The sequence below is a fragment of the Kazachstania africana genome, chromosome 2, assembly GCF_000304475.1.
Source record: "Kazachstania africana CBS 2517 chromosome 2, complete genome".
NCBI lineage: Eukaryota > Fungi > Ascomycota > Saccharomycetes > Saccharomycetales > Saccharomycetaceae > Kazachstania > Kazachstania africana.
The window spans coordinates 1,448,311-1,472,013 of NC_018941.1; the positions used below are offsets into that span (position 1 = coordinate 1,448,311).

The 23,703-nt window shown below is 37.7% G+C and overlaps 10 protein-coding genes across 10 annotated transcripts; 6 read left to right on the forward strand and 4 right to left on the reverse strand.

Annotated features, from left to right (window-relative positions):
- Positions 1 to 37: 37 nt before the first annotated feature.
- Positions 38 to 466, forward strand: KAFR0B06965 (uncharacterized protein; the record flags this gene model as incomplete). Its single annotated transcript, XM_003956080.1, has 1 exon — positions 38 to 466. One exon carries the CDS (start codon positions 38 to 40, stop codon positions 464 to 466), a length of 429 nt encoding a protein of 142 aa, XP_003956129.1.
- A 1,014-nt stretch (positions 467 to 1,480) lies between these two features.
- On the forward strand, positions 1,481 to 3,868 carry MNL1 (alpha-1,2-mannosidase MNL1; the record flags this gene model as incomplete). Its single annotated transcript, XM_003956081.1, has 1 exon — positions 1,481 to 3,868. One exon carries the CDS (start codon positions 1,481 to 1,483, stop codon positions 3,866 to 3,868), a length of 2,388 nt encoding a protein of 795 aa, XP_003956130.1.
- Positions 3,869 to 4,443: 575 nt separating this feature from the next.
- SCH9 (serine/threonine protein kinase SCH9) lies at positions 4,444 to 6,771 on the forward strand (the record flags this gene model as incomplete). The annotated part of the gene is made up of 1 exon (XM_003956082.1): positions 4,444 to 6,771. One exon carries the CDS (start codon positions 4,444 to 4,446, stop codon positions 6,769 to 6,771), a length of 2,328 nt encoding a protein of 775 aa, XP_003956131.1.
- Positions 6,772 to 7,209: 438 nt separating this feature from the next.
- On the forward strand, positions 7,210 to 8,847 carry SKN7 (kinase-regulated stress-responsive transcription factor SKN7; the record flags this gene model as incomplete). The annotated part of the gene is made up of 1 exon (XM_003956083.1): positions 7,210 to 8,847. One exon carries the CDS (start codon positions 7,210 to 7,212, stop codon positions 8,845 to 8,847), a length of 1,638 nt encoding a protein of 545 aa, XP_003956132.1.
- A 236-nt stretch (positions 8,848 to 9,083) lies between these two features.
- On the reverse strand, positions 9,084 to 10,538 carry SET5 (S-adenosylmethionine-dependent methyltransferase; the record flags this gene model as incomplete). The annotated part of the gene is made up of 1 exon (XM_003956084.1): positions 9,084 to 10,538. The coding sequence occupies one exon, from the start codon at positions 10,536 to 10,538 to the stop codon at positions 9,084 to 9,086; it is 1,455 nt and encodes a 484-aa protein (XP_003956133.1).
- A 243-nt stretch (positions 10,539 to 10,781) lies between these two features.
- On the forward strand, positions 10,782 to 11,489 carry FMP10 (Fmp10p; the record flags this gene model as incomplete). The annotated part of the gene is made up of 1 exon (XM_003956085.1): positions 10,782 to 11,489. The coding sequence occupies one exon, from the start codon at positions 10,782 to 10,784 to the stop codon at positions 11,487 to 11,489; it is 708 nt and encodes a 235-aa protein (XP_003956134.1).
- Positions 11,490 to 11,523: 34 nt separating this feature from the next.
- On the reverse strand, positions 11,524 to 12,180 carry FAU1 (5-formyltetrahydrofolate cyclo-ligase; the record flags this gene model as incomplete). The annotated part of the gene is made up of 1 exon (XM_003956086.1): positions 11,524 to 12,180. The coding sequence occupies one exon, from the start codon at positions 12,178 to 12,180 to the stop codon at positions 11,524 to 11,526; it is 657 nt and encodes a 218-aa protein (XP_003956135.1).
- Positions 12,181 to 12,421: 241 nt separating this feature from the next.
- BAT1 (branched-chain-amino-acid transaminase BAT1) lies at positions 12,422 to 13,627 on the forward strand (the record flags this gene model as incomplete). Its single annotated transcript, XM_003956087.1, has 1 exon — positions 12,422 to 13,627. One exon carries the CDS (start codon positions 12,422 to 12,424, stop codon positions 13,625 to 13,627), a length of 1,206 nt encoding a protein of 401 aa, XP_003956136.1.
- Positions 13,628 to 14,585: 958 nt separating this feature from the next.
- KAFR0B07035 (uncharacterized protein) lies at positions 14,586 to 15,149 on the reverse strand (the record flags this gene model as incomplete). The annotated part of the gene is made up of 1 exon (XM_003956088.1): positions 14,586 to 15,149. The coding sequence occupies one exon, from the start codon at positions 15,147 to 15,149 to the stop codon at positions 14,586 to 14,588; it is 564 nt and encodes a 187-aa protein (XP_003956137.1).
- A 1,478-nt stretch (positions 15,150 to 16,627) lies between these two features.
- Positions 16,628 to 17,440, reverse strand: KAFR0B07040 (uncharacterized protein; the record flags this gene model as incomplete). The annotated part of the gene is made up of 1 exon (XM_003956089.1): positions 16,628 to 17,440. One exon carries the CDS (start codon positions 17,438 to 17,440, stop codon positions 16,628 to 16,630), a length of 813 nt encoding a protein of 270 aa, XP_003956138.1.
- Between the last annotated feature and the right edge of the window lie 6,263 nt (positions 17,441 to 23,703).

Here is a 23,703-nt window from a genome sequence, read left to right on the forward strand (position 1 = left end):
TATCGGTGTTTTTGAAGGTATTGAAATTGCTTCTTATATGACTGAAATTTTGACTTTTCTTTGTGGTAGCACTTCCGCCCTGAACGGTATTAACAACTATTTGTATTTTGAATCTCATACAGGTGACCCAAGAACTACGTATGGTCTTATAGTTGTTAAGGAGGAATATGAAGCTTATGTTGATGAGGCTGTCAAAACATGGAGCATGGGGAAGAGTTATGATAGCTACACCAGCACCCAATCCGTTGGTGATATTAACATCTGCCAACGACTATCGGAAGAAGCTTATACCCCGGTGAACTCAGCCGATTTTGGTGAATGTATCTCGATTTTCTATGATTCGTCAAAAACTATTGAGGACCAGACTGGTTTGGCAGATGATCTATTGTACGTCTACAATAATGGCACGGTTTCCTTTAATGACGGCGACAAAGTTTGTATCTCTATTGGTACTGCAAGCCAATAATCATCGCCTTATTGTTAGGTCTTTGGTTAAGGACCCATTTCACTTTTTTTCTCTGAATTCAGTGACGTCTTGTTATTGGCAGTTTTGTTCTTTTATATTCGTGTATAGCCCACGATAACTATTTATTTTATTCTCCTATTTATCTATTGAAACGATCAATAAATTTAAAATAGTACAGGTTGATGTCGAGCTCCGTATGTCCATTACTTTGCTTTCTCTCACTTCGTTTCTCCATGGCAAGTTGTGCGTCATTTTTGAAAGCGGCCTTATTTAAGGTTACTTTGCATGCTTGTGAAATCAATATCTTTGCCAGTGTTATAATTCTTGCGGGCAATGACAGTAAATTTTCGACTCTTTTGGATTTTCTATGACTAGGACCAACAAGTGACAGTATATAAAATGGAAGGTAGTATGCGGTTCATAAAACGTTCCAATGAGAAATTTACACAAATCATTAACAGTAGAAATCTAACTGCAACAATCAAATATTATATGGAGTTGCGTAAAATAAAATTATTTTTAGTTTATCATACACAGAAAAGCAACTGAAGACCCTAATATATCCATATATTTTTTTATTTCTTCCCTATTTACGTGCATAACTACTCACTACACTGACAAGGGGAAGTATACAAGGTGGATAGCAGGGGCAGCCGCGAGACTGCTTTACACACATCGCACTATCCATATAAAATACTACAATGGACAATAACAGCAATAATTATTATAATAATTCTATTTAAGAACAAATATCTGAGACCCTCGATATGAAAGATAGTAGTTGGGAGCATTTATGAAACTGTGAGCAAGATTGCCCTAGAACCTTTAATGTCTCCATGTATCTGATCCACTTTTAAATCTTTGTTATTGCCTTGCGTATATTGAGAGAGCTCTCTGTTACATGCTGAGGAAAATTAAACATTTGTCAAAGTACAGCCGAAGATCAGAACGCTAGAAAATCTGTTATATTTATCCACACTTTAAAGTTAATATTGAAAAAACCTAACTCTGAACATGTCGATACGAATACGACTTATTCTGCTGTTCAGTTTACTTTCAGGATTTGTAAAGGCTCTCCAGACTACACCACCTTTCAAGGAATACTCGTTCAACAAGTACGAATTAGAATCATATAAAGAACAGGTCCAGAATTTAATTTATTATGGGTTAGATAACTATCTTCATTATGGCTACCCATATGATGAAGTGAAGCCTATTTCCTGCATTCCAAAGTCTAGAAACTTTGAAAATGCAGGAGATCTACCGACCAATGACGTCCTAGGAAATTTCACTACCACTTTAATTGATTCTCTAACCACTGTAGCGATAATAGGTGACAAACAAAAATTCAAGGAATTGGTAACTTTGATGAAGGATACCTACCCCAATTCCAATTTCAATATCCCAGCTACTATTCAGGTATTTGAAACGACCATTCGTGTGGTGGGTGGTCTTATCAGCGCCCATCTGTACGCTACTGATCCTTCTAAGAAAGCTTATATGAATCCTGAGGAATACGATGGATTTTTGTTGACATTGGCTAGCGATATGGCAGACAGATTGCTACCAGCATATTTGACATCCACTGGATTACCCGTATCTCGAGTTAACTTAAGGTATAAGACAGGTAGGATTCCCCATGATCAATTATACGAAAATAATGTTGCTGCCATGGCTTCTCCAATGTTCGAGTTCACAATGCTTTCATATTTAACAGGCGATTCTAAATATGAACAAGTCACAAGATATGCTTTCAATAAAGTTTGGTCGATGAAATCTAGATTAAATTTGTTACCCATATCTTTTAACCCTGAGCAAAGACTTTGTTACTCCACTATGTCTGGGATTGGTGCATCTATTGATTCATTTTACGAATACGCATTAAAGGGAGCTGTACTTTTTGATGATGCTGAATTATATCGAATCTGGGAAGATTCTTACGAGGCACTACGAATCAACTCCAAAAGCGATTGGTTTTACACCAACGTCGAAGCAAACTCTGGATACATAGTAACGAATTGGATAGATTCATTGAGTGCGTTTTTCCCAGGTTTACAGGTGCTGGCCGGTGAAGTAGAGGATGCAACATTAAAGAATCTCATGTCATTAAAATTGTGGAATACGTACGGTGGTATACCTGAAAGATGGAAGTTTGAAAGTGACAAGGATAATAATGAAAATAAAGATAATCCACTTCCTTTAGAGTGGTATCCATTGAGACCTGAATTTATAGAATCGACATACTTCCTATACAGAGCCACAAGAGATCCTTTTTATTTGAATATTGGTAAACAAATCCTGAACGATTTCCAAACGAGATTCAAATCGAAATGTGGATTTTCCGGTATACAGCATTTATTGCATGGAACAAGCCAAGATAGAATGGAATCCTTTGTTCTCAGTGAATCATTGAAATACTTGTTTTTATTGTTTGATGAAAATAATGAACTTCATAAAAGCAGAGACAACGTTATTTTCAGTACTGAAGCTCATCCGTTTTGGTTGAAACCAAAACAAATTCGAAGTTATAAAATTGCTGCGAAGAATAACGATCCGCTATATTCTAATCATTTGATACAAGTCAAGTTAAATGAGGCTAAATATTTGAAAGGCTTACATAAAGTTAAAGCAGGATCAAAATTAAAAAAATTAGCCAGGCAAATTTTTGATAGTGGAATTGACAACGAAGAAGCAATCAAACCTAATCCAAAGAATTCATCAAACACAGAAAGACCATTTAATAATGGTATGTGCAAGAAAATAATCAGTGAATATGCTAACGGATACACACTACCCTCTTCGCCCTTGTTGAGTCGTCTCAATGTATTGTTTGACATTGACCGAAGATATAACAACACTTTGATCAGACCGGAATATCTGAAAGATTACCAGGGCATGGAGATTAGGAATGGATTTTATTCCCACTGGGCTGATCCAAAATATAGTAAATCTAAGGTCCCTGCAACTACGGAATCATTTGATTTAATTTTCGATTATACGGGGGACTACGAATCACCCATAGAAATTGACAATGATATATTAAAATGTAAGTCCTTCAACGGAAGAAGAAAGCTCAGATTAGAACGAGTAAGACCCGGGACAGTTGACACTTTTGGCAATCGCTACTCGTTTGAACCATTTATAGAACTAGACCGCAAAGACGTTACGAAGAAAACATGCGACAAAGTTGATGAACTGTATTCTTCAGCTGTACTATATAGAGCCGCGATGCTAGACGGCATCCCCCTTTCAGAAAACGGTAGCATACATATCAACAAGTCCGCAATTATCGTACATGAGGGCAATGATACTACTGATGACATTGACATCTCTCTGGGAATGAACAGGAACAACCAGCTCTTATTCGGTTGCATCCCAGTAGTGAACATCTTCTTGGAGTGAATACACTATATAATATGCATACAGGGCGATGCCAATGCCTCAGTTGAACATTGCATCTTTCTAACCATTGATCTAGGCTCTTCTTGCATGAAGAATTCTATCTTGCAAAATTTCCTGATAAGGAATCTGAGAAGTGCATCCCCTCCTAAAAGAGGAACCCATCGCCCGAAAAAGGAAAAGCGAAAGAAAATAAAAAATATTGGTAAATTTAAAAGTTTTCTTTATCTTTGTTTTATAATCGTTATATTTTGAACAGGCTCCCAAGTTGTGAAGAGATTCAACAATCCCAAAGTCCCACTCTTTCTCCTTTCTGGCGGTGTTTGTGTTTTGATACTTCAGGACTAAATCATAGGAAGTTACTAGTCATTGTATATCTTTCCCATCCACAACTTTTCTTTTTTTTCCTTTTTTCTTTTTCCTTTTTCCTTTCATTGATAGCATAAGCTACCATCCCATTATTACACCACTGTTTCATTACTATTTAACAGGTATATCTTCAGGCAATCAGTGGTTTATTCTAATTGCAGTTAGGCATTTATTTACAAAGCTACTTTATAAACAGAAACAAAGATATGATGAATTTCTTTGGATCCAAGAATGAATCTAATCCTGATTCAACCAAGAATAATAATGCAAATCTCAGATTAAATATTAATACTTCAAATAATGCTTATTTTCCCAAGTTCACAGCACAAACAGCAACACCAACCACTGCTATAAGTCAGAATCTATACGCGATAGGAACCACAGGGTTGGCAGGTATAAATAATGAATCTCCCCTCTCTCAAGGCGACAACAATAATGGACTGACCGCTGCTACAAACAACCCTCAAGTATTAATATCACAACCAACTTCATCATCTACCTATACAGCTAAAGAATCCTTAACGCAGGTCTCACATGGATATTCTTCCTTGTCTTCAGGAAGTTCCACTATGACGAATCATAGCAACATACAGCAACATCATGATACGAAAGATACTGGCACCCTTTCATCTCGTCTGCATAACGGACAACCAGAAGCTACTGCAACCACTTTTGCAAAGGGCTCCGATGCAGACACTGATATACCGAGAGGAAGATTAGAAGTCACCATCATACAAGCTAGAAATCTCTCAATCAGAACAACGAACTCTCAACCTTATGTTGTTTGTACTTTTGAAAGCTCAGAATTTATTTCAGATGGTCCAGAAACGATAAAAAACACACACTCAGATTTAAGTGGAAAACATAACAAATTGAGCGTAGATTTACCTGTAGTTAGGGAATTTAAGAAAAGACCACTCTATACACATAGTTCATCCTCGCAACTAGATAAACTAATAATTAATAATAATGCAACTAATGAAGGTGAAAATGCTCTGGTCAGAAACGCCAATGACCTAGATAATACCCTTAACGACAGCAATTCTTCCAATCCAACATGGCACCATAAAGCTACTTTTGATGTAATTGGCGCACATTCGGAGCTGGATATATCAGTGTACGATGCTCTAAATGATGATATGTTTTTAGGCCAAACAAGATTACACCCTCGTATTCATAATTCCAGAATGGTATCGTCTGAAAATTGGTATAAATTACAAAGCCGTGTAATCGATGAGAACGTCAGCGGTGAAATTTTAATCAAATGGAACTATTCATCGATTAAGAAGAGACACTATGGCCCTCAAGATTTTGAAGTGTTGAGATTACTTGGGAAAGGTACTTTTGGTCAGGTATATCAAGTAAGAAAAAAAGATACGAAAAGAATATATGCAATGAAAGTTTTATCCAAAAAGGTTATTGTCAAAAAGAATGAAGTGGCCCATACTATAGGTGAAAGAAACATTTTAGCAACAACAGCAGGCGATTCATGTCCTTTTATAGTGGGTTTAAAATTTTCATTCCAAACGCCAGCAGATTTATACCTGGTAACAGATTATATGAGTGGTGGTGAACTGTTTTGGCATTTACAAAAGGAAGGTAGATTTGCAGAATATCGTGCTAAGTTTTACATAGCAGAGTTAGTTTTAGCTCTAGAATACTTACATGACAATGACATCGTTTATAGAGATTTGAAGCCCGAGAATATCTTATTGGATGCCAATGGTAACATTGCATTATGTGATTTTGGTCTTTCAAAAGCAGATTTAAAGGACCGTACAAATACCTTTTGTGGAACAACAGAATATTTGGCACCAGAGCTTCTGTTAGATGAAACGGGATACACTAAAATGGTTGATTTTTGGTCCTTGGGTGTCTTAATATTTGAAATGTGCTGTGGTTGGTCGCCATTTTTTGCTGAAGATAATCAGAGAATGTATCAAAAAATTGCCTTTGGTAAAGTAAAATTTCCTCGTGATGTATTATCTCCAGAAGGAAGGTCCTTCGTTAAAGGTCTGTTAAACAGAAATCCAAAGCATAGATTAGGAGCAATTGATGATGGGAGGGAATTGAGGGCGCATCCTTTTTTCTCTGACATTGATTGGGAAGCATTGAAGCAAAAGAAAATTCCACCACCTTTCAAACCACATTTGACTTCTGAAACTGACACATCGAATTTTGATCCAGAATTCACAACAGCTTCAACGTCTTATATGAATAAAAATCAAAATATTGCTGCCACGCCTTTGTCTCCAGGTATGCAAGCAAAATTCGCCGGTTTCACCTTTGTTGATGAATCTGCAATGGAGGACTTTCACAATTCAACTTATAATAACCGCAAACTTCTCCAGAATTCATACTATATGGAGCCAGGCTCTTTTATCCCAGGTAATCCAAATTTACCGCCCGATGAAGATGTGATAGATGATGAACAAGAGTATGAAAATGACAAGATTACTAATGGATCTAGCCAAATTGACTTTGATGGGGATCATCACATGGATGATGAGTTCGTCAGTGGCAGATTCGAAATTTAAATAACATTAATCAAGTAAATATATTTAGAAAAACGGATTAATATCATGTATTATTGATTTTTGTTTATTAACCTTCTTGAACAGGAAATTAGATTAACCAGCGAGATTAAACCGGAAAGACTTACCTAATGGAGAAATTACTAAGGACCATCTCATTTCTTCGGGGCCAAAAAAAAAAAATAAAGGAAGAAATAAAGCAAGCAAGGAAAAATACAAGAAGAGTACAATAATTCTACCAAGTAGTCTTTACCGGAGGAATCTTTAGAGTATAGAATTAGCTGCTAGTACCATTTGGCGTGTTAGAAGAACACAAGAACACAGTAAAATAATAGTTAAACTTGCGAAGGACGAATTTTGAAGATTACACAACAAATATTCCAATTTTTTACGTGCTTATTATAGATAGACAGTCTGAAATCTCAGTCGTTTCTTCACAAGATGAGTTTCGATTCACATAACTTAAATGTAGATATTCCAGCTGTTATGAAGGCTTCGGCTAATTTGATCCCCGCTGAAGCTGATTTGCAAAACATCACCACTGAAACAACTACCAATATTAGTGGAAATAAAAGCAAAACTAATAGTTCCAAAAATAATAGTAAGGCAGCATCCAATGAGTTCGTTAGAAAACTTTACAACATCTTAGAAAATAATGAATACCCAGATATTGTTCGCTGGACAGCTAGAGGTGACAGTTTTGTTGTTTTGGATACTGGAAAATTTACGACAAAAATTTTACCAAATCACTTCAAGCATTCAAATTTTGCCAGTTTCGTTAGACAGCTGAATAAATATGATTTTCACAAAATCAAAACTAAACCAGATGATAAAGAAAAGCTGATATATGGTGAACTAAGCTGGGAATTTCAGCATCCTTGTTTTAGAATTCATGATGCATCTCAATTGGACAATATAAAAAGAAAATTAACATCTCAAAAGAAGATGGATGATCGTCCCCCTGTTGGCGTTAATAAAAACCATCCCTCCCAACAAAATGAACAGGGAGCGATGCATACTGTTAGTAATGACACTATCAATCTTTTACGAAAAAGAGTCGATGGTTTAGAAAAAGAGTTACGAATGTACAAAGACGAGAACTTAAACTCTAAAGTGGAAGTTCAAAAGCTAAATTCCAAATACAATACGGTTTTGAGTAGTCTTGTTGCATTCAAAACGGTTAACGAAAATTTAATGAACAATTTCAACATACTGTGTTCCACTTTAGTAAATCATGGGATTGAACTACCCCACCCACTATATGCTACCGGTAATTATCATTCCAGCAAGAGCACTGGCCCTGATAGCAGTGGTAATAGTTCGAAAACGCATAATCCCCTACCTCTAATGGTGCAAGATACTAAATTTCATTCACAGCAACAAGGGGTCGTACATCAAGCAGATTCAATGATGAATATATCAAACAATACAACTATATCACCTCCTGTAAAGAGTGAAGAATCGTTAGACCTTAATAATATCGTTCTTAGGAAGGGCTTTCACGTCTTACTAGTTGAAGACGACGCTATCTCAATTCAACTTTGTTCCAAATTCCTTAGAAAATATGGTTGTACAGTGGAGGTTGTTACTGATGGCCTTTCTGCAATTTCAACTTTAGAGAAGTTTAGATATGATCTCGTACTAATGGATATTGTGATGCCCAACTTAGATGGAGCAACTGCTACGTCCATTATAAGGAGCTTCGATAACCAAACACCGATCATTGCTATGACAGGTAATATTGAAGACCAAGATTTAATAACTTATTTGCAACATGGCATGAACGACATCTTAGCTAAACCGTTTACTAGAGATGACCTGCATTCTATGTTGATACGCTACCTTAAAGATAGAGTGCCTTTATGCGAACAACAATCATCACAGCAAGACAGGAGATTATCTTCTCAATCAAGCCACAACCAGTCCAATACTCCACAACAACATTTACAGCTATCCGTGGCTCCACAACAGATATCTCCCAGTAGCACTCAATTTCCGTCAAGTAACCAATCGCAGTCAGCATTTCATAATACAGCATACGATGAGAATTCTCATATTTTGAAGAAACAACATACATAATTCCACACTTAAAACAATAAATCAAGAGAGGTAAATTTCTTAGTTTCACAAAAATCACATTAATTATTTTGATTCCTTGAAGTGGACAACGACATGAGTTTTTTCTGAAGGATACCCAATTGTTCAAATCTTGCATAGACTTTTGTTTTATTAAAAAGCTACGAGTAAACAAAATGTAATTGTCGTATTAGTTTGTATACAGTATATCATTGTAGTATATGTTATTCTTCACTTTTTCATTCTTCAACTGCAAAAGTTACATTGCTGTCAAATCGGACAGAGGTCCGTCTTCTCCCACCAAAACCTAAGGTTTCAGGTATTTCTAAATCAAATTCTTGTGGATTTTTCAGCAGCTCTGTTAAATCGGGTCTTCTACTTTTCATTGATGATTTTCTTCTTTTCTTTTCGTCCAAAACTTTCAATTGAGATGTCTCAGAGTTGATGCGCAATTTCGAGTACTTAAGCTCTTTCAGGCAACGACTACATTTACACAAAAACCCCCAATTCACTCTCAATTCTCTTCTCCTTAAATTCACACCATGTAATGGATTAACATATGTGAGAAATATTTCCTCTCCTGGCTTGATTTTTCTTCTAGCATACACTTTCAATTCTAACTTGCTATCGATCTCGTAGCGGGCATTAGGTTCACAACTATGATTCGCTAAAGAAGTTAGTTGATAAACCTGATTGGAAATTTGATTTATGTTGAACTTCCCTATATAACATAGAAATCGTTCCAAATCGATATCACCTTCAAGCATCGGAAAAGTCTTTGTAAATAGACTATAAGCTTCTTGCCATACAGATTCCGGATCATCTACTGCCATTGCACCGCTTGTAATATCAAGTGTTCCACCAATATTAGTGGAATCACTCAAATTTATTCTAATTCTTTGTGATACTTGGGCCAATGATTCAAATTGGGCCCTTGTTTTTGTCGAATCTTCTTCATTTGAAAGTAGAATTTTGGCAAATATGATTCCAACAGAATACGCAGCTACAAACAATTTTTCTTGACAATATTTTGCAAATAGTATCCAGTTGTGAGATTTAATTGTTATTTTAGACTTATTTTTAGATTTGTCATGATATAGTGCAGAATGAATAATATCGTTTTTTCTACACGTCTTTGTACACCAAACACCATTACAATCATTACAATCAAGGCCATTTTTGATAATGAAATGAGAACTAATGTTACTTAGTGAGTTCCCGCAATAAATACACGCTTTGCCACTTTTAATCAAGGCCATTTTGTCCATTGGAGGTATTACCACAATGGGAGAAGATTCCGTGTATATCAAATCACCTACATCGAGAGCGGTCTTTGCCAGCAGTTTTCTTTCTTCATTATTGCAAGCAATGTCTACCTTCTTATAACTCTTTTTTAGCAGAATGGGGGGAAATTCTATTCGGTCATCATAAGTATTCAATTGTGACTCATCGTTAAAATATAAGCTATGCTTTATTAGAGTATCTCTCAGCACATCTTCCTCAAGTTGCCACTCTACATGCCTTTTCTGAACTTTTTGGTACAGTCGAGAAATCTCTAACCCTTCAGAGGAAGGCTCCTCTCTCCATAGGAGTACAACGTCGTCGACTATTTGCCTTACAGTTGGCTTGACACTATCAGGAGGCTGCGACGGTACAGCATCGTTTAATAATAACGTCTTAATGGTAACTGGCATCAAACGACTGGCGACCAAGGTAGATCTAAGTATAATGAAGCCTTTCTATATGTAACTTTTCAATAAGTTGTGAATATTCGATGAGCTTTCTGAACAATCTAGATTTCTCGAGTCCAGCGGAGGAAAGTAAGAGCGAGCAATATCTGATAAAAACATTCCCATATTTAATGAATGTTTAATAGAAAATGTATAGTGGAATCTGTGCATGTTCCTGAGTGGAAGTCACTGCAAAAACTGTATACCATGTATAAAACGAATCTGATCATGTTAGGTAAGCGTGGCTTACATTATAGCACGGCTCAATTCAAAACGAAAATTAAGCCAAAGAGGTGGATCCCTTATTCGATATTTGGTGTCAGCTTCTTTACTGGCTGGATATTTACACAACAAATGACTTTTACCGATTTAATGGCATACTGGCGTTATGATAAGTTACCGCAGGATGCAGAAGAAGTGAGGAACTATCAAGGTAATCTGCTTCAACGAGCAGAACGCCTCCCTGTGGTTAGACAGTTAAAATCTTCTGGATATATCGAAGTGTTTCCAAAGAGAAGAACTGATGATAAATTGATCGATCAGACATTGAGTACACCAGGTGGCATTGCAATTTCTCCCAAGATATACTACAACCCAGCAAGTAAAGAAACCGTGGGTATTTATCATTTGGGGATGAAACTGACGGGATATCCCTTTATAGTTCATGGTGGCATCTTGGCTACAGTTATGGAAGATTTAATGAGGGAAAGTGTAAAGATTATTAAAAACAAAGAAGGTGAGAAAACCAAAGACTTGAAAGTCTCATACAAATTACCCACGCTTGCCAATCAGTTTGTAGTAATTAGGACTACAAAAATTGAGAACATTGGGAAAAACATCAAATTAAGTGTGGATGTTATGGATGAAACCGGGAATAGGAACTTGGTAAAGGGTCAAGGAATATTCAGTGCATAATTACTTAACGAAAAATGTAAATATTATATAATAATTATTTATTCAATTTATCTTCATGGATCCAATGAAGTTTGCCATCTCCGGACGCAATACAGTCCATGACATAATCGTGAGGTTCCAAAGGGATATGATCTACAACTTGTTGGTTCAGAGCCAATCCCACAAGCAATGGAGTGTCACTCCTATGGTGCAATTGATATCTTCTGAAAAAGTCATCGTAATAACCTGCTCCCCATCCCAATCTTGCACCATCTTTAACATTGAAGGCAACACCAGGGACAAGAATAATGTCCAGTTTTGCAGGCAAAGGCGCAGGGCCCTCTTCAGGGGGTTCTCTAAGCTTATATTTGCCACTCGGTTTCAAACTGCAAACTTGCTCCAAGTTCTGCATTTTGTGGAAAGTTAAATGGGGGTGATGTCTCTCTTGTTTACCTCTCAACGTTACATGCCTTGTTTTCCTAGTGTGAGTACAACGTGGAAGATACACATTGTTACCCTGTGAGAACAAATATTGGAGAATCTCAAAAGTGTTCACTTCACCATGATCCATACTCATAAAGCAAGCTACTGAATAGCTTGGTTTGATCAGTGGTTTTAGCGCATTGGTGATATGTTTGGACTGTACCTCAACTTCTGACTTGTTAATAGTCTCTAAAGTTTTTGCAATGCTCTTTCTTAACGCTTGCTTCATTTATGTACTCCTCACAGAGTCTCATTAGCTATCTGAATGTGATACACTCGACCCTACGAAAATGCTCTTTTTTGTTATGCATTATGACTAATATGCCGGCACCGGAATCCTACACATTGCGGTACGTATCTTGATGTATCGAGAATTTTGATGTTTCACACAACATTGATATATAAACCTACGTGTAAAGAAGATAGAGATACAGTGAATTTCTCGAGACACTAAGGTATCCCAATATATCATGATGGTTTACAACAGTAGCTTCAGGTTTTCTGTGTCGCGGATATTACCTTCAGTGAGAACTGTCCACACAGCACCATTAAAAGCCGCTAATGTCAAAATTACTGGCATCAAGACTCCATCGCAGCCAAAACCAAACGAACAGTTAGTCTTTGGTAAAACGTTCACCGATCATATGCTAACCGTTGAATGGACGAAGGCCAGCGGTTGGGGAATTCCTGAGATAAAACCATACGGAAACTTATCACTAGACCCATCTGCTTGTGTTTTCCACTATGGTTTCGAGCTATTTGAAGGTTTAAAAGCTTACAGAACTGAGGATAACAAGATTACCATGTTCCGTCCAGATAAAAACATGGAACGTATGAATAAGTCTGCTGCAAGGATCTGTTTACCTACTTTCGACTCAGAAGAACTGATCAAATTAATGGGCAAATTAATACAACAAGATAAGCACCTGGTACCTGAGGGAAAGGGATACTCCTTGTATATTAGACCAACGCTGATTGGTACTACAAACGCACTTGGTGTTTCCACCCCTGACAGAGCATTGCTTTATGTGATCACTTCCCCAGTGGGTCCTTATTATAAGACTGGCTTCAAGGCAGTTGGATTGGAAGCTACTGATTACGCTACTAGAGCCTGGCCTGGCGGCTGTGGGGATAAAAAACTAGGTGCAAACTATGCTCCATGTATTTTACCACAATTACAAGCTGCAGAGAGAGGTTACCAACAAAATCTTTGGTTATTTGGCCCTGAGAAAAATATTACAGAAGTGGGTACAATGAATGTCTTTTTTGCGTTTAAGGACAGTAGTACTGGTAAAAAAGAGCTGGTTACAGCACCTCTAGATGGTACTATTCTCGAAGGTGTTACAAGGGATTCTATTTTGGCTTTGGCAAGGGAGAAATTAGATCCAAGCGAATGGAATATTAATGAGCGCTATTATTCTATTAATGAAGTTGAAGAGAGGGCATCGAAAGGTGAGCTTTTAGAAGCTTTTGGATCGGGTACAGCAGCTGTTGTCTCCCCAATAAAGACTATTGGTTGGACAGGAAACGATATAGATGTCCCTCTATTACCAGGTGAACAGAGTGGTCCTCTAACGAAAGATATCGCAAAGTGGATTGCAGATATACAATATGGTAGGGTCAGCCATGGTAACTGGTCAAGGATTGTTGCTGATCTAAATACTGACGCTATATAGATATTGATTTCTTAATTCATATATTTTCTCCAAACAATCGATATTCTATCATGGGAAAGAAATAGCTCCAGTATAGTCCCAAAAAGATACAAAACGACTCTAAATGCCATCTGCTTGAAGGTCTATGTCCTGCTTCAGTAAGTCTGCTAAAGAAACAGAGGGGTTTTGTTTGTGCAACAATGCAATAATGGCATAGGCGTGTGGATAAATCATATTTGAGCTCGTACAGGGAAGAGAAGAATCCAAACAGACTATTAATAGTTTCGGTAGCTTTACTTTTAAAATATTCAAGCAGCTGAGGTTATCCTGGGTGGGTACCACTTAAAAAGTTCAGTATTTTTTTTAGTTTCTTCTGGATTGAAAATATAAAAAAGCAGGTAGCTTTTGATAGCAGAATGAGCGCCCCATAATCAACATTACTAGATGTAAATTTAAGTACTTTTTTTTGCAAAATGCTTTTTGTAATAGTAGGATGTAAATTTGCTTGTACGATTATGTTTCTTGAACATTATTGATTCAGCTCCTGTTTTGGCACTTTCTGGCTATTTCATATGACATGAATGACAAACAGTAATAAAAGGAAACAATGCGCGCAACAATGTGGTTCTTTTTGAACTTGAAAAAACTTGCTGAACTCTACTGAGCATAATGTGTTTTCTTTACACATGCTTATGAAATATTATGGGGTCGTTACGACATTGCCAACTCAGAATTAGGATACACGTTTCAAAACAACAGGATCTATTCAAAAATTTTGGCAGGAAGAAAAATATAGCCATAGATGAAACAATATGCACTATTATTACTGTTATAATATACATCTTTCCTCGAAAGATACTTATAGACACAGTGTGTATAATTGTATATAGATATCAGAAGCGCAACTCCAAAAAGTTAAAAACCTCCAATAGAATAACCTTTGCGTAATGACATCTGTTTTCATCATATAGTCTAGTACTTATAAAAGGAAGGACACAGCTAAAGCAACAGCACCAAGAAGACTCGAGTTCGCAAAATCAGCTGCGGCTGCATTAGCTGACTTTGAAGCAGATGCTTCGCTAGCAGATTCGGCGCTTGCCCAGGATTCATATTGGGAATGCTTTGAAATCATAGATGGATCGGTGGAATGAGCGGCCCAATAGGATGAGGCTCTACTGGCGTGTGCAGACTTTGAACTCACGGATTCTGCACTGGCCCATGATTCATATTTGGAATGCTTTGAAATCATAAATGGATCGGTGGAATGAGCAGACCAGTATGATGATGCCCTAACTGCGTGAGCGGATGCGGCAGAAGCTTCACTAGCGGCTTCTGCACTAGCGTATGATTCATACCTAGAGTGTTTTGAAATCATAAAAGGATCTGTAGAGTGAGCAGACCAATAAGATGATGCAGCAGCAGCATGAGATGCTTTAGAAGCTTTAGAAGCAGAGAGAGCAGAGTAATCAATTGAACTATCAGCTGCGCTTACTTTAACAGAAAATAAAGAGAGTGCACTGAACAAGATAGTTGTTGTCTTCATAGCTTTCAGGATCAAAAATTAAAAGGATGCTTATTCCAATTTTGCGGCTAATGATTTACTAAGCAAAATCATCTTAAATGTGACAAGAAATAGCTGAAAAACATCATGTTTATATAATCTCTGCTATCGTAACTCTCTCTTACATTTGTCATTCAAGAGCCAACAGAATAGAGACAAACCACCCAATTACCTATGCAGAGGAAAACCACAATTTTAGTTGGGTGCAAATTATAAAAGTAGATGCCGAATCAAACTTTCCTTCCTACAATACACAACGCTCGACACAGACGATTTTGCAGAAAGTCCAGCATATTCCGAATTAGTACAGTTCGTACTGGTGTTGCCATGCAATAAATAATAACAGGTCCTAGATTCTGTCTGAATTTCAAACTGGGTCCACATGCGACGTAGACTTGGGTGCAATTACTATTAAAGGAAAAAATGTCACATTTTAGTTAAGAAAACGATCAGTGAAGAAAAAGTGAACTACGTCGGTCCTAAGTACTGAGACGCGACAGCTCAAGTATAGTAACTGAAGGCAACGACCCGTTACCAGAGATGTGCCTAAAAAAATGCCAAAAAAAGGTGCAATATGTTGAAATGGGTCGCATATGCTTCAACCGCCGAGAACAAATTATGAAAAAGAATTAGATAACATTACCCTTATTAATTTTGAATAACTAACTAGCACAGGTCCTGCTATAGGATACAGATGCACAGATATAACCAAAAAGTCCAATTCCTTCTGAGTATATGGAACAGATAAGCTTAAAAAAGTGTATGATTCAAATAATGAGATATACAAAAGAAAAGATTTTCCAGCATATGCATTGTGTGCATTATCAGCTCGACGTTTTCTTGAGAGCATTGACTTTTCTGGCTGATCAATCTGAACTATTTATGGAGGAAGGATGGCGCTCGTCTTTATACTAGAGCAATAGTGACGGTGTATATAGAGCTTCTGTTGCGGTCCATTATACCATCTATCTGCACTAAGTTAGCTTGTTAAAGCTCTGCGAACTGGAGGAAATAAGTGTCCATAACAGAAGCTGAAACTCAAAAAAAAAGTGAGTGATAAAATAATATCCTTTGCAGAATCTAGCCATATCATATTGTCTTTATATGTAACAACAAGATACATATATAATTTAACCATGATATGTTTTTCCTCTCTTCCTGTATCTTTTGATAGTATATGCATAGGAAAAAATTCCTTCTAGAGAACTGTTTATTCTACAGTTTGATGCCCGCTGTTAAAGTTCATTGAAACCATCCTTTATTAATTAAAATTGAAGAAATATTAAATGAAAAATAATGTCTTGTTAATATAGATGGAAACAGTGCATGTATATGGATATCATTGGCCTTACTCACTAAATAATGCAAGGTGTGCAATTAGAAATTACAAAATATATATAAAACAAAAGAACTGAAAATGTTATAATAGGCAGATGTTATCAGAGAAGTTCAAAAAACATTTATAACAATAAGACGACAGCACCTAGGACAGCGACACCCATACCGACTGCGTTTTTGATGGCACCATTAATGCTTTGCTCTTGAACAGTTTGAGATGCAGAAGAGGCTGTAACTTGGGCAACAGTAGTTGGAGCAGCAACCTTGGAGGTCTTTGCTGTGGCAGCAGCTGCGGCGGACTTTCTGGATTCACAAACTTCGTCACAAACGGTAACGGTTGTTTCTTGAGTTTCGTATTTAGTGGCAGCACCTTCAGCCTTAGAAATAAAGATAGTGCTAACAGCATCCTCACTGGAAGTAGACCTATAGTCACAGACAGTAGTAGTATTGTAGTTAATATCAGTGATAGTAACGAAAATGGTGGAGACGCCGTTAACCTCAAAACCAGAGGAAGTAGCATTGATACCAACCGCAGAAGAAGTAGCAATAGATGAAGTACCATTAACGGCAACAGAGGAAGCTTGAGCAGAGGAAGCAGCGGCGGCTCTGACAGAGGCAATTTCTGAGGAATAATAAACGGTGTTCCATGGTAAGGCCTCAGCTATGGCTTGCATATCACTCATTGCTATATTACTGAACAATGTTGTGTAAAAATCATCAGTGTAGTGTACTGCCGTCAAAAATATATTTGCTAGTCCATCTGGCATAGGATAATCTGCAGTCAATCCCCACATCATATACGACGCCGCGTTTGCCTTGTACTCGGAAACAGCAAGTTCCAATTGAGCAATATCTTCAGGAGACAAACTTGAAGCACTTATAGTGGAGGCTAGTGCGCCTAAACCGGTAGTAGCTTTTTGGACGGTTAGTTTCATCCTTGTTCTTGATGATTTTGTAAGAAATACTCCTTTTAGGATTTCAATGCATAAATATACTATTGAGCTTTTATATGATTTCTCAAACTTCTTTCATTCGTATAGCGGATATGACAACCAGTGAAATCCGCATCTAATCTTGCTGTCATGCTAGAAAATATTATTAACACGATGAGTTTCGTATAGTAACTTAACATTTTCTATAGCACCAGTAGTAACACAGAAATATGGCAAGATAGTAATGGGCTGTTCTCTTGTTGGAAGTATTCTTCCTGCAAAGGCATAAAAGTAAACGAAATGACCCTAATTCAGAAGCAGTACTTCCACTTCAGGTAAAAGAGCCTGGTTCCTGACCTTCAAATCTGTAAAAATAGCCTTTTGGACTGTCAAGATCTCTCTAAAAACAGCAGTCAGTGCGAAAATGCTCCGTTCCTTCTGCCGTTTAGTTCTCTTTTGACAAAAATAACTATCGGAGAGACAAGGGTGTGCACGCCCAACTCAGATGTGACAGGGTTCAAGATTAACATCCCGTACATAGTGTGAAGGGTTCCGTTCCCGAAACGGGTACGTATGGATATTTACGCGTGCTGGAGCGTGACATGTTAATTCTTCTAGCGGGGACTCCTTGCCGCAAGGAAAATGTCATCGATCCCAGAATGAGAGAAATTTTTTTTTCGGAGTAAGACGGGGAAGAATCCCCACGTGAAAGTTACGGAGATCTTTTAGGATATGAGTGCGATAAACATTTCCTCCCCATGTTTCTTTGCAAGGAACGCCCTGCAATCTCAAAACAATAGTATCATCTGTAAATTGGGTTATAAGTGGTCTGTTGCAAAACAGTTTGCAAGCTTTAATCCTACTGGATCTATCAGTGTACTGGTAAACCTAAATCCTCAAAATGAGTTACATATGTGCCACTACTATTATTATGAGACATTCTTTGTTCTCGGGAAGATGGGTAACTTTTATTTACGTCTCTATCCAACTCGCTCATTTTGTGCAATGGATATCCTAGGAACAACTAGTCTTCTTTTGTTCTTCTGCAGGCTGTCTAAATGGTGCGTACTTCATTTGAATATCTCCATCAGCACACTATTTCCCCTGAGTTGCTATGTATAGCTTTCATTTTATAAACGAGATGTCGCTGCATGCGGAATGCTTGAGAATGCCAAAGTTGGACGGAAAACAGCATTACTCGACAAAAGCTGAGAGACATGCCTGGTTATCCTGAGAGAAGCTGGCAAACTGAAGGACGAAAGCTTTATTTCCCGGTGGCCATTTCTAGGATACCTACTTGAAGTAGTCTATTGCCATAGTAAGAATGACAAGTTGTATTCTATCAAGAACTGAACTACACACTCCCTCTCGAAATTTTGTGCCTGCTCAGAAGATCATAGTTTTGGAGATGGACAACATAGACAAAAAAAATATAAATGATACTTTAGAGATGTGACTTACAAGAAAGAATCGTAAGGAACAACCTATTTTTTGAAACAAGGTCACCTTGGCCAGATACTATAAAAACGATAGAAAAGATCAATCATAATTGCTGTGTCGAGCCAATTTGTACACTTCATTATCATGGACCATCGTTGCAATTAACCTAAGTACGCCAGCTATAGCTCTTATTTATTATGAGGTATGATAACTATTTTCGTGATTATTTTCATCTTGACTCATGGTGCTTGCATGAGCCCTATGCAACTCAGGTAGCTGCTTTCTTCACACAAATGTAGAAGTGCTCTCTGATATCTTGCTAATCTGCTTTTTGTACTTTTCTGCTTTACTGCTTTTTGATGAAAACAATGGAGTTGACTGAAACTTCGTCAAGGAGGTGCTGAAAGCATAATTGCATCATTAGCTACACCTTTAGGGAGCGATTCTATAAAAACTACTGATACTGCTATAACAACTTTGAAAAACTAATTCTAATTATACCTTCGAAACTATTTCTCCTTATATAACGTTGCGGTCCAATGAAGTGGGTAGTAGAAATGTTCTACCTTCTGTTTTAACTAGTGGCTATTCTATGAAATTTTTAGGATGAACAAACATACTAAAGAGAAGCAATCTCATTAAGGCAACTTATGTCTTAAGTATTGGCATGTCGACTAAGTTCATCTTGCTAACTAAGTCGTTATACTTCTATTTTTTCCTTTACGACCCACCCAAATTTGCTATATTTAGTTTGAGAGTTTGAATATCTAGTAAAGCCAGCTTTAGTTGATTATACTATCTATCCTTGTGTTGGCCATATTTTCCCATCTCAAATGACGGCTCTGAATATAAAAGAGACACCTATTATTACAGTTCATTAATGAGTTTCTATATCATCGTGCTAACTACTCTATTCCAGCACTTCCTAACTTAAGATTTGGCAAGATATTTGTGAGCGCGAGGTACATATTTTCTAGCTGGGACGACAACTTAAGGATATCCTATCTCTAGGTCTATTTTGAAGATGACTAAAAATCCTGGCATAGGCGCATGTACATTTAAAATGAGAGGCTCAGTTGCTATGAGAGGTATACTTTCATAAAATGCATCTAAATCTATATCGATGCTATGAATTTCGCAGGCTTCTGACAAGTATCAGCAAATAATTATGAGTTTCAGTAAATGTAAGATGTCACAGGAATTCTCTTGTTACAAGATAGAGCAATTGCGAATTCTCTACCAGAGTTGCACTTAGGTAGTGGTGCTCGAAAGTAGGTAGAACATATTCCAAAAACAGGGTACGAGCAGGACAGATGAGGCTTCGCGTCTCTTTTGTGCCTTCTGGAACTATTGCTTTTCTTAAAATGAGACTTGTCCTGACGTAAAATCTGTGGCCAAAATTCCTTATCAGAGTTGCTGAGAACAACTTCTTGTCCGAGTTCATCACTAATTACTCTATTCTACTATCCCATATTGCTTATACATATAGTTCAAGTAGTACGCCTTGATTTACATACAGTGTCATAAATATCTACTCTAGAACACATTACAGTCAGACTGCTGTTATTGATGGCTGGACTTCCGATATGACCAATAACTGGATTTTACGTATGAGTGAATATAAAAAGCAATTAGTTACCTCTCAATTACAACAGCTCAATCAAAGTCTCTTGAAGAATTTCAAATCATATTTGAATCCAGACACTCCAGTAGTGATTGTTCACTCTGAAGCTCTGTTTGACCATCCTGCACTAAAAGATTAGACGTCTCACGAACTTTCTGATACCTCCGTTGTTCTGACTAGCAGTAAGAGGGCAGAAGGACCTAAAAAGAAAATCCGTAGAAGTTTAGAAACGAATTGCCACCTTGTTGCCTTTAAGAAAAGACAATGCATTCAGGAATAGAAAATATGAAAAGGAGTTAAATAATAGTGTGCTTGTCAAAATAATCAAGTTGGATGAGCCCCCCTTCATCGAGGATGATTTCAATCTTGTAAAGAGTACGTTCAATGATGTTACAAGAAATTTGGAAGGGCCCTTTTGGAGCATGTTCACAGCATAGCCGAGAAAACTGCCCAAAGTCACTATTCTTGGGATTTCCACTCCGGTAAGGAGCATTGGCTAAAAGGCTGATTCCTATAACTGTCCAACTTTACGAAAGAATGCTGATTTGGCAACTTTTACCCTGCCTTCTTCCGCTAAAATGAATGACCAACTATTCATCTCTTATAGCCGTTGACATGGAAATCTTTCAGGCTGCTCCTAGCATAAATATTCCCGAAGCAATTGATGTTATCAGCGCTCTTTTCCAAGAAGTTATTCTCGTTGGCGAGTACAGGAACTTTATGGAAAAATGGGCACGTTTTGCTTCTTTTGATTTCGTATCTTGGAAGGATTTTAGCGAACGTTGCCCTATTCTGAATGTTTTCGCCTATCGTTATCGTCTTGATGCTATGAAGACTTTGTTAATATGTGCTCCGTTTATCAAGTGTCCAGAAACTAGGGCCATCGCTCGAAAGTTAACTGATCTTCAAGGCGACAATGACTCTTCCCAGCTTTAAAATTGATATATAATGCCATTCTTAAGCAGCCCACAAAGAATCTTCCAGTGCCTTCTCACTTGGCGTCGATGGACAATCTGTTACCGTAAAAGGTCACACTGTGCCTTTTGGCTACATTAGAGAGATGAGAAAAGCCTGGACAATGAATTCGACAGACTTGTAACATCTTTAGCGGAACTTCTGGTTTTCTCAGATGTCACTACTGCATGCAATGCCACCCTCGGAAACCCAACCTTGAATACCTCCGACCATACTGCTAGTAATGCATGTTCTATCTTTGAAGTTGTTTCTGTTGCATTGATTCCTAACGCCACCGTCCAGTGGAGGAGATCTCAGGATGCTCACTGTGAGCATCTCAGAGGCGCAATCAGACTGAGAATTAATGAGATTACAAAGGTATTAATGACAATATTGTGGATTACGCCAGGTTTTGCTTTGAGATTACAGGCTGAGTATTCTAAGCTTTGCTGGTATTTCGAGGAATATTTTTATCGACCTAGTCTCCAAGCTGTTCTTCATCCAATCTACTTACAACAAAAATAGAAAGTATGACAATAGGGTCTTGGTTTTGGACAGGTTGGCGTCCCCGAAGCTGCTATGGTTTACGTATATTTTGAGACCTTTTACCATTGGTCTCCTTGGGGATGAGATAGCTAAGTTCAAAACAGATACGCTGTTCAGTCATAGAAGTGAAATCCTTGTCACAGAAGATGAGGAGGTATTGGTTGAAGCCTTTGTCACAGAAAATGATGAGAACGAGGATGAAGAAAATGCTGATTGGTACAGAGCAGTTGAAAATTTGGGTCAAGAGATGGGTAGGGATCACCAAGATGGCCATCTGAGTTATAAGAACATTTCTTTTCCTAGGTATCAGAAACTTCAGGCTGGTTAATTTGGACTCTTTCAATGTCCAACTTCAGGCCCATCCCGATGACTTAATTATTCGACAAAAGTTTACCATCAGAACTTTCCATCAAGCTTTATCTGGTTTATGCAATCATATAATTGGACCTAGAATATCCGTAGTGGAAACCTATAACCGTCTTACTGCGTCACAAACAGGGCACAGTATCGCCACCCATAGGGAAATATACGGCGTGAATCAGCTACGTGAAGCAGCAACCATTGCAGATGGTAGTCTTGATTTTTATGCCAAAAGAGAGCTGTGCCAACTGTTTCAAAAACTGACGGGTTACATGTCAGAATACTACGGTGACACTCCACAAACACCTGTGGTTCGTGAGAAGAAAAATTATACTTTAAATACCCGTGGAAATCAGTATGCTTTGATCAAAGCGGGCCAGATTTAGTTTAGTAATCGTTTTGATTCCAAAAACACAGACCAACTATTATTTACCATTGGGATTTTAATGAATGACAGAATTCTTCAATGTCTCCAGGCAGCCACTGCTTTTGGTAAATCTATCACATTTATATTGCCAATGATTGTTTTGAAAAAGACTAGACCCAGAGAATATGTTCATTTTATTGCTGTCCCCTGCGAATCCCTGAAAAAGGCAACAATTGCCAAAGTCGAACATGGTGGTCTTGTAGTGAAGGACATTAAGTCAATCTTGTCGACAACTGTTCAGCAGGATATTTGCAATGTTGACGTCTTTGTCGGCTGTTTTGACTCGTTTGGGAAGACAGAGTTTCTTACTTTGATGGAAAAATGGGACCACTTCTTTCGTGGAGATGTCAAGAAGGGATTTCTTATTTTCGATGAAGCCCATGATTTGTGGTTAGAGTTTCGTAGGGTTCTATCATTTGTTAAATTGGTGAATCCTTATGAATGCTTGAAGATTGTCCTTCTTTCTGCTAAGCTGCCAGAATGGTTATTGGATGTGATTTGCAAGCAGATCGGCGTTCCCAATGACATTTTAAGCACCCGTAACTATATCAATGTGGTGAAGGAGGTCCCAAACGAATGAATTAGAGTAGAAGCTGAGAGACTGCGTGCTCGTTATATGAACAACAGAGTCGGTGCAATAGTCAAGGCATATTTAAATAATACCAAGTCAGGGAAGGCGGTTTTCTTCTTTACAAACAAAAAGAAGATGGGAGCTGTCTACGGAGCATTTTCCGATGATGACCGTGTTGTAATGGTGTCTTCTGACACTGAGAAGGAGAGGGAGATTGAGATTTTTCAAGACTTTGAGGATCCATTTTCTTCTACTAGAATTATTTTTGGCACCAAGCTTATTTCAAATGGTTTGGATTGCCCCGCGGTTGCTTTGGTAGTATTAGTTGAATAGTCGGTGACCGC